The sequence below is a fragment of the Phyllobates terribilis genome, unplaced genomic scaffold (assembly GCF_046119375.1).
Source record: "Phyllobates terribilis strain yellow unplaced genomic scaffold, ASM4611937v1 Scaffold_5__5_contigs__length_657084704, whole genome shotgun sequence".
NCBI lineage: Eukaryota > Metazoa > Chordata > Amphibia > Anura > Dendrobatidae > Phyllobates > Phyllobates terribilis.
This window is the reverse complement of record NW_027362765.1, coordinates 71,101,423-71,111,179: the sequence shown is the minus strand read 5'-3', so window position 1 is coordinate 71,111,179 and position 9,757 is coordinate 71,101,423. Positions and strand designations below refer to the sequence as shown.

Sequence of the window (9,757 nt, the reverse complement as noted above, 5' to 3'; positions counted from 1 at the left end):
TGCCTCCAATAATATATACCTGACAGGAGCCCATACATTCTACTGCCTCCAATAATATATACCTGACAGGAGCCCATACATTCTCCTACCTCCATTAATATATACCTGACATGAGCCCACACATTCTGCTGCCTCCAATAATATATACCTGACAGGAGCCCATACATTCTCCTGCCTCCAATAATATATACCTGACATGAGCCCATACATTCTGCTGCCTCCAATAATATATACCTGACAGGAGCCCATACATTCTAGGCACAAGCCACACTAGATATATGGCTGCTCTGTGCTTATAGGACCTGTGATGATGTCACAGTCATGTGATCTCTTACATGGAGGGGAGGGCTCAGTGGCCTGAAGCTCTTCATCATCACAGGTCCTGTGCGCACAGAGCATCCATATATCCAGTGTGCTGCTCTGCAGGTGGAGGTATGTGGAGATTCCCCATTACTATTAACCCCCTCAGTGCTGAGCCTGTGATAAATCCCTGTATGTGACTATAATGTGATTGTGTGTTATACCGGGGGCAGGACAGGGCCATGACTGGATGTAGTGATCATGTGAAGCCGGTAACAGCTCCGGAGATTTCTTACATGGGATCTTTATGATGTTACATCGTCATCTTCTCCCCATTCAGGTCCCTACAATATCGGATCCTCTCAGTGGAGATCTTCTATATAAGAGAATTTTCCTGATTGACCCCTCAAGGATGGATAGGGACAGGGACAAGATGGTGGAGAGGATATTACACCTCACCCTAGAGATCCTCTTCCGGCTTACTGGAGAGGTGAGAGATTCTGATGACGTCACATTACATCATTCTTATCTATGGGAATAACAGATGGACAGAACTGGAGAGGTGAGGACTCTGGAAATGTCTGTAGTGAGATTTATTAATGTGTCTCTCCATAACCAGGATTACACAATAGTGAAGAAGACCTCTATTGAGCGCTGTCAGGACCCTGTTTCTGAGGGATGGAGAAGACCCCTGAGCCCAATCATGGAGCCTCCACCTCACCCCTTGATACACGAGGATATTAATGACCAGAAGATCCTAGAACTCACCTACAAGATGATTGAGCTGCTGACTGGAGAGGTGACACTGCTCCGAATGCTGGGACATTATACAGTAATGCTATGAAGGGAACGGGGGATGACTGTATCATTGTATGTGTCAGGTTCCTATAAGGTGTCAGGATGTCACCGTCTATTTCTCCATGGAGGAGTGGGAGTATTTAGAAGGACACAAAGATCTGTACAAGGACATCATGATGGAGGTTCCCCAGCCCCTCACATCACCAGGTAATAGACAGGACTAAATACTCACAGCCTATAATTATCTGTATGTAAAGAATGAATTCTGTCCCTTTATGGGTTTCCTACAGATCTATCCAGTGAGAGGACAACACCAGAGAGATGTCCCCGTCCTCTTCTTCCACAAGACAGTAAACAGAAAGATACCAATGTTTCTCAGGATCATCAGGTAGATGGAGAGAAGGTGTCATGAAATCTCCCCTATGATGTGTAGAAGGCTGTGAAGGTCTAGTGTTCAGTCTTATTTTATCCACTGAATGGACAATTTATTAAAACTTTCTTGTATGAAAATTAGACCCTGAGTGAAGCAGAAAATGATGTGTCAGTTTTCATGTTAATGTACATTAGAATGGGAAAATCAAGCAATCTGAGCGACTTCAAACAAGGCATGGGGATGAAAGTTAGCATCGGGTTAGGTATTTCATAAACTGCCAACCTTGTGGGTTTTTCAGGAGTATACTAAAAATATTGTGATTGAGGAACAACATCCAATGAAAGCAGATCCTGTAATCATAAACAGTTCCTCAAAGAAGATTTCAAGATGAGACATATTCATGAAACTTGCTGCTGAATACAGCACTTGTGTCAAACAAATGTGTTTGAAAGCACTCGTCGTTCCTCAGCAAAGATATCAGCAGTTTCAGTGTTATTTATGCTGAAGGCAAACAGAAAGGAAAGACCTCAGTTGACAAAATAAACCCTAAAAAAATCTATCATTGTGGAGCAGAAAATTAGATTAATCCAGTTACACCATGGAATGATGATGAGAGAGTCAGAATTTGGTACACTTTATGAATCCTCGTATCCTTCTCTCTAGGGGACAACATTTTAGGTTGTTGGAGGTTTAGTAATAGTAGGGGGATTTGCAGTATCTGCAAAAAACTAGGAGATCCAATGCTCTATAGATGGGTGTCTCTAATAGTGTGGCCATTTAGTGTATGTTTTATACTTGGTGGAGATGAGAGGATGAAGCTGATCATAGACATTAGATGTCGTCTGGATCTTCTCACAGTTTTCTGGTTATGGAGACTGTTGGTTAGAATTAGGAGCCGACAGGATCGATTTATCCAGGAGACCTGCAGCAATGTGATAACTACTGCTGTCATTTGTGGTGGTTATGTTCATTCATGATGTTTTCTTCTCATTTTTACGACTTCTCCAACTGTCTGTGACTTTTACAATCTTTGTTTCAGGGTAAAGATCTGCCCCATATTAATACTACAGAGACATATATGATGGGTGATGAGCGGTGTAAAGAGGAGATTCCTACAGATAACCGCACAGGTGAGTAGTGACCACTAAATGCCGAGAAGTCACAGGTTCTTCTCAGTCGCTGCCTTGTAGAGCTACGATGCAAGTCTTAACCCCTTTACCCCCGAGGGTGGTTTGCACGTTATTGACCAGGATAATTTTTACAATTCTGACCACTGTCACTTTATGAGGTAATTACTCTGGAACGCTTCAATGGATCCCCCTGATTCTGAGATTGTTTTTTTCGTGACATATTGTACTTCATGATAGTGGTAAAATTTCTTCGCTACTCTTGCGTTTATTTGTAAAAAAAAATGTTGCAATTTTCAAAATTTGAATTTTTATACCCTTAAATCAGAGAGATATGTCACACAAAATAGTTAATAAATAACATTTCGCACATGTCTACTTTACATCAGCACAATTTTGGAACCCAAATTTTTTTTTGATAGGGAGCTATAAGGGTTAAAAGTTGACTAGTGATTTCTACATTTTCCAACAAAATTTGCAAAACCGTTTTTTTACGGACCACATCACATTTGAAGTGACTTTGAGGGGCCTTTATGACAGAAAATACTCAGAAGTGAGACCATTCTAAAAACTGTACCCCTTAAGGTGCTCAAAACCACATTCAAGAAGTTTATTAACCCTTCACGTGCTTCACATGAATTTTTGGAATGTGGAAGAAAAAAATGAACATTTAACTTTTTTCACAAAAATGTTAATTTAGACCCAATTTTTTTATTTTTGCAAGGGTAACAGGAAAAAATGGACCCCAAAATTTGTTGTGCAATTTATCCTGAGCACGCCAATACCCCATATGTGGGGGAAAACCACTGTGCATGTCACTCCAGCACCCGCGATACTCGGTGCATACCCGAGCACACGATGCAAACTCAAGTAGCGATCACTTGCGCTCACTAGTCGCCATATCGTCGTCATCTTTTTTCATCCCGATCCTAACCCTAGCACAACCCTAACCATAGGACAACCCTAACCATAGCACAACCTTAACCCTAGAGTTTATTTTTTACGCCGCTCCTCGTGCGGTATAAGTGATTAGACCGCTTTATTCTTCGGGTCGGTGCGATTACAGAGATACCAGAATCATATCTGGTTCTTACGATTGACAGCTGTCACACACTAAAAGACGCTTTTTTTTTTCTTGCAAAGACTAGTTTTTGCATCGCCATATTTTGAGAGCTATAATTTTTCCGTATTTCGATCGACAGAGTCATGTGACGGCTTGTTTTTTGCGGGACAAGTTGATGTTTTTATTGGTACCATTTTTTGGCACGTGACATTTTCTGATCGCTTTCTATTCCGATTTTTGGGAGGGAGAATAAACAAAAACCAACAATTCCGGAATTGTTGTTTTTTTTTATACCGTTCCGCTTGTGGTAAAATTAATAAGGTAGCTTTGTTCTTCGGGTCAGTATAATTACAGCGGTACCACATTTATATTTTTTTTTATGTTTTGGCGCTTTTACACAATAAAAACTATATTATAGAAAAAATATTTTTTTTGTATCGCTTTATTCTGAGAGCTATAACTTTTTTATTTTTCGGCCGATGGAGCTGCATGGCAGCTTGTTTTTTGCAGGATGACGTTTTCAGCTGTACCATTTTATTTGCATTCATCTTTTTGATCGCGTTTTATTGCACTTTTTGTTTGGGGGTATGATAAAGCATGTTTTTTTTTTTCTGTTTTTTTTTTACCGTGTTCACTAAAGGGGTTAACTAGTGTGACAGTTTTACAGCACAGGTCGTTCCGGATGTGGCAATACCATATATGGGTACTTTTATTGTTTTTTTTTTTCCACAATAATATTTATTTATGGGTACAATATATATATATTTTTAATATTTTTACAATTATTTTTTTTTATTTTTTTTTTTCACATTCTGATTCTTTTTTGTTTACTTTTACACCTTGTCCCACTATGGGACTTTAACATTTTATTTTCAGATCACCTGTGTAACATAGAGAGCAGCAGCAGCTCCCTGTGCTACACAGGCGGTCACTGCTGCAGAGGGAGAAGATACTTTGGTCATGCACTGCGCATGACCAAAGTATTTTCCTGCTGTCTGGTGACCCAGGTGTTGTCATGATGACATCGGGTCGTCATGGCAACATCCGGGAGCCGCGGCAGACAGCGTTGGACCCCGGCAGGAGAGAAATATCTGCGATCACCTCCCCTAGCCCCCGCAATGCTGCGTTCGACTTTGATCGCAGCATTGAGGGGGCTAATGTGCAGGGAGCGTTACAGGACCACTCCCCGCACATAGTACCGGGTGTCAGCTGTGACAATCAGCTGACACTCGGCGGCGATCGCCCCGCACCGCTTGTGTGCGGGTGCGATCGCCATATGACCTAATAGTACTTCATTGGTCCAATCGGCCCAGGTCACCATGACGTACTATTAGGTCACACGTCAGAAAGGGGTTAAAGTTTAGTGACACCGTCTTTTTGATGTGCATTTCACTGACAGAAAGATTTATCGCCTAAACAAAGTTATTTTAATATTTTTTTTAAGAACGCATTTTAGATGCAACATTTTAATTATTAATAATAACCTCTCACAAGAAAAATACCGTTGGAGGCCATAGTGTTACACCATTTACCAATTGGACTAGTTTTTTTTTATATTGATAGATCGGGCGATTCTGAATGCGGCGATACCAAATATGTGTACATTTGAATTTTTTTATTGTTTTATTTTGAATGGAGTGAAAGAGGGGGTGATTTTAACTTTTATATTTTTTTTCAATATTTTTAAAAACTTTTTTTTTCTACTTTTTACTTGCTTCAGTAGTCTCCATGGGAGACTAAAAGTTGCGATCATCCAATCGCCTGTGTTACACATAGCAGGGCTTCAGCCCTGCTATGTGTAACAAAATGCTCATCTGCTTTGCGCTGATCGCTTGGCATGTCATGTGACACGGGCGCTGATGGGCGAGACTAGTGACATCCTTCCGCCGCGGCCATCTTAAATGCCACTGTCAGAGATTGACAGCGGCATTTAACATGTTAACAGCCGTGGGTGATTCACAAATCCACCCGCGGCTGTTAGGGGCACATATAAAATAAATTAAATAGATCGGTAAACGCCAGAATTACTTTTTTTGGCAGCCGCAACATTACAATAAAATGCAATAATAATAATGCAATAAAGTGCAATGATAGGTAATCAAAACATCATATCTACCCCAAAATGGTGCGGATAAAAATGTCAGCATAGGGCGCAAAAAATGAGCCGTCGCCCAGACCCAGATTCTAAGAAATGAAAATGCTATTGGTCTCGTAGAATGGCGACAAAGGCAAAACCTTTTTTCATGCAAATTTTGGATTTTTTTTATTTTATCAGTTAAGTAAAAGATAAATTATACATGTTTGTTATGTGAGTACTCGTGCTGACCCGGGGTATCATATTGCCAGGTCAGTTTTACCATGTATTGAACATGGTAAATAAAAAAAACCAAAACAATTGTGGAATTGCACTTGGAATTGTTTTCCACTACACTATATGATAAAATTAATGGAGTCCTTCAAAAGTACAACTCTGCCCACAAAAAAACAAGCCCTCATATGGTTATATTGACGGAAAAATAAAAAAGTTATGGCTCTGGGAAGAAGGGGATGTAAAAAACGGAAAATGGCCATGGCATGTGAAGGGCATGGGTTGAAGTTAGCACTGTCCTGACCTGGTACACCTTTGGTGGGATGGGTTTTAAGATTTTTTTTTTTCATCAAAAACAGTGTTTACTAAGTACTGTACCCTATGTTATTTATATGCACTATTGCTTTTTACTTAGTTATTGCCGATTATATGTTCATTTTGTTTCTATCTTAGGTTTTGTCAGCATATGATGACAACATGGTAAAAGATATCTAAATAGAGAATAAGGCAGAATGTAGGTTAGGAACAAGCCAAGGTCGATTTATAGTACAACTGTTTCCGTCATGGTCCAATCGGATATAAATTGAATTTTATTACAAATTGTCAACATTTTTGCTAGTTCTATTACCATATTAAAATTAATATATTTTCTAAGTGGTTTTGAAATCAATTTAAACTTTTTTTCCAGATGACTGGACCATGAGGTTAGAGAAATATATGATATTTTCAGATTTTAAAGAAGATAAACATGAAGACCGTGCTATTTTTCCAGAAACACCTTCAGCCGACAGTAAAGATCTATCATCTGATCCTTTTGAAGAGGTTCTATCTACTGATTCATCCCAGAGTGCTATGCAAAATAAATATAACCAAGGGGATGATAAAGATCAAAGAGCTCCCAGAAGTAAGAGGCCATTTTCATGCTCAGTATGTGGGAAATATTTTCAAGGCAAATCAGCTCTTGGTAAACATCAGAAAATTCACACGGGGGTGAAGCCATTTTCATGTTCAGAATGTTGGAAATGTTTTAGAGACAAATCAGCTCTTGGTAGACATCTGAGAACTCACACTGGAGAGAAACCATTTTCATGTTCAGAATGTGGGAAATATTTTAGAGACAAATCAACCCTTGTTATACATCAGAGAATTCATACAGGGGAGAAGGAATTTTCATGTTCAAAATGTGGAAAGTATTTTACACACAAATCAACTCTCATTAATCATGAGAAAATCCACACAGGGGAGAAGCCATATTCATGTTCAGAATGTGGGAGACGTTGTTCTACGAAATTTGATCTTGCTAAACATCTGAGAGTTCACACAGGGGAGAAGCCATTTTCTTGTTTAGAATGTGGGAAATGTTTTAAAGAGAAATCAAATCTTATTAAACATCAAAGACATCGCACAGAAGAAAAAAGATTTTCATGTTCAGAATGTGGGAAATATTTTACAGTAAAATCATCTCTTATTGATCATCATAGAATACACACAGGGGAGAAGCCATTTTCATGTTCAGAATGTGGGAAATGTTTTAATCGGAAAACAAATCTTGCTAAACATCAGAAAATTCACACAGAGAGAAGCCATTCTCTTGTTCAAAATGTTTTATAAGCACATTAAATTTTGCCACACATTAGAGAAGTCCCACAGAAGTAATTTTCATGCTCAAAATGTGGGGAAAGTCTCAGCGACAAATTTATTCTTATTATACATCAGATATATTACACATGTAGATATCCATTTTTATTTTTATTTGAATTATTTACTTGGCAAACAGTACAAGACAAAATAAAAAATAAAACAGTTACTGTCAATGTAAAGTCCCATTTCCTACAAGAGAACGGGAAACCAACTTAAAACCCTAAATGATGATTAAAGATTGTTTTTAATTACCAGTAAACATTATTAAATTAGATTCACTCATCTTAGAAGTATGTTAAACCTTCTTTGGCCTGTCTAACTGCAACAATTCACCATGACATAGATTTGAAAAGCAGGAATATCGGGGATGGGAAGGTGGAGCTGTGAAGTCAAGTTTTTATCCTCTTAATATATTGCATTCACCATATTATATAGCACTGTGTACTTAGAATTGCTCATTTATCAATTACCCATGACAGTACTATGAGAGAGGGGATCCGCCCACCAATGTCAGAAAACCTACAGGCGAAAAAGGGCAGCACCTCTCCCATGCCTGATGAGGGAACCTAGTACAGGCTTACCTGTATTCAGAAGATAGAAGGCATAGCATTCCCTTCCCAGGCCTGGCCGGCTGGCTCGGGCTGAGATCCCTTTTCTGCCTTGCCAGTGCAGGGTTCCTGGAAGCGCCACGGTGGGTCTAAGGGGACTTTCATGCGTGTGCAGACTCAGGTGAGTGGCATCCCCGGGTAGTTAACGGATGGCTTTGGCGTGGCTCATGGTACGGCAGGTGGATTTGTGCCTGCTTTATACTTGCGGTTCCTCCCTGCAGTGCTGTGCGGTAGCGTGACCCGAGATCGGAAGTGAAGTGTGCTCCTGGATGCAGCTAGGAGGCAGGTCGGCTGACACGACCAGTGATGTGGCCAAGATGGGCTTGATGACGTGGGGAGTTGCGCCCGCTGGATGGTTGGGCGATTGGCAGTGACGTGCACCGGGGATGGCGTGTCGTTGGAAAGAGCTGCCACAGGAGCCACGTGACCCAGAAATGCCAGGGGTACCAGTGGAAGAGCACATGGGCTAGTATATAAGGAAGCTGGCACCACTGCTCAGCTGCTTCTCAGCTCACCTGTTCCCTTCATGAGAATGGAGACAGATTCAGAATAGCAGCAGCTACCTCAGCAGCTGGATGGGTAACCCCAGGAGCAGCAATGTCGTCCCTGTGCCAGTGGTGGGGGGCAGCCAGACCACGGAGAGACGGAGTTCTGCAAGAGAGAACAGATCCAGTCAGCACAGCTCCAGCAAGGTGGTCGAATCTACAGCTTCCAGAGATGATCTCCCGGCTGAGACATGTCCTTCCTTTAAACTGGTACCATTAGATTGCGTCAGGGCGGTAAGTGATCTTTGCGAAAGTTCACTTGGTAATGTGGTTTCCTTGTCATTTATTGCCATGGAAAGAAGTATGTGCCTAAAACCAAGCACAAGGAATATGAACTTTGTAAAACCTTATTGGCCGATTCCCATCAGAAGAGGCTGTGTCAATCCTGCATAGAACAGAGAAAGAGGAGGGTTGCACCACCAATATTAATAGCAATTATAAGAAAGGGGATGCTACGTGGTGTAGAGAAAGATCACATGTAAGGGGAAAGAAAAAGAACTACACATTAGACGAGCACACCTCCAATGTAAAGTGATATAGAAATAAATATATCACTTTACATTGGAGGTGTGCACGTCTAATGTGTAGTTCTTTTTCTTTCCCCTTACAATCCTGCATAGAGCAGACAGTAGCAGAGGAGACCCCTAACTTCGCCACTGACTTAAGGTCCATCATAAGGGTGGAGGTTAAGGAATCCCTGAGATCTCTTTCTCAGAAAGAAAAATAAAGGGAAGAAAAATAAAGTGATTAGGGAAGCTACCCCGGGGTCAGATACCGCCTCTAAATTGGAGTATGAGGACGACTTGGCTGGTTCCTCCTTGTTGGCCTCCTCTTCAGATAACGACTCAGGGTATCATTGTTTTTCGCTGGAGGAAGTGGATAGGCTGGTGAAAGCTGTCAGATCCATGATGGGCATTGTGGACACTAGGCCAGAAAGATCAATGCAGGATATAATGTTCCAGGGCCTAGATCAGAGAAAACGAAAATCCTTTCC

At 40.8% G+C, this 9,757-nt stretch overlaps 1 protein-coding gene across 1 annotated transcript; it reads left to right on the top strand.

Moving 5' to 3' along the window:
* The first annotated feature begins 334 nt into the window (after window positions 1–334).
* LOC141270746 (gastrula zinc finger protein XlCGF66.1-like) lies at window positions 335–9,242 on the top strand. The gene is made up of 7 exons (XM_073680853.1): window positions 335–432; window positions 641–790; window positions 920–1,099; window positions 1,182–1,305; window positions 1,389–1,486; window positions 2,511–2,601; window positions 6,658–9,242. Exons 2-7 carry the CDS (start codon window positions 713–715, stop codon window positions 7,578–7,580), a joined length of 1,494 nt encoding a protein of 497 aa, XP_073536954.1. The 5' UTR covers window positions 335–432; window positions 641–712; the 3' UTR covers window positions 7,581–9,242.
* Window positions 9,243–9,757: the final 515 nt, after the last annotated feature.

Excerpts from the sequence above, each read along its gene's own strand:
- LOC141270746 (XM_073680853.1), top strand. The coding sequence starts at position 713 with ATGGATAGGGACAGGGACAAGATGGTGGAGAGGATATTACACCTCACC. Across the intron at positions 1,100-1,181 it reads TTGAGCTGCTGACTGGAGAG|GTTCCTATAAGGTGTCAGGA; the intron begins GTGACACTGCTC and ends TGTATGTGTCAG. Across the intron at positions 1,306-1,388 it reads CCAGCCCCTCACATCACCAG|ATCTATCCAGTGAGAGGACA; the intron begins GTAATAGACAGG and ends GGTTTCCTACAG.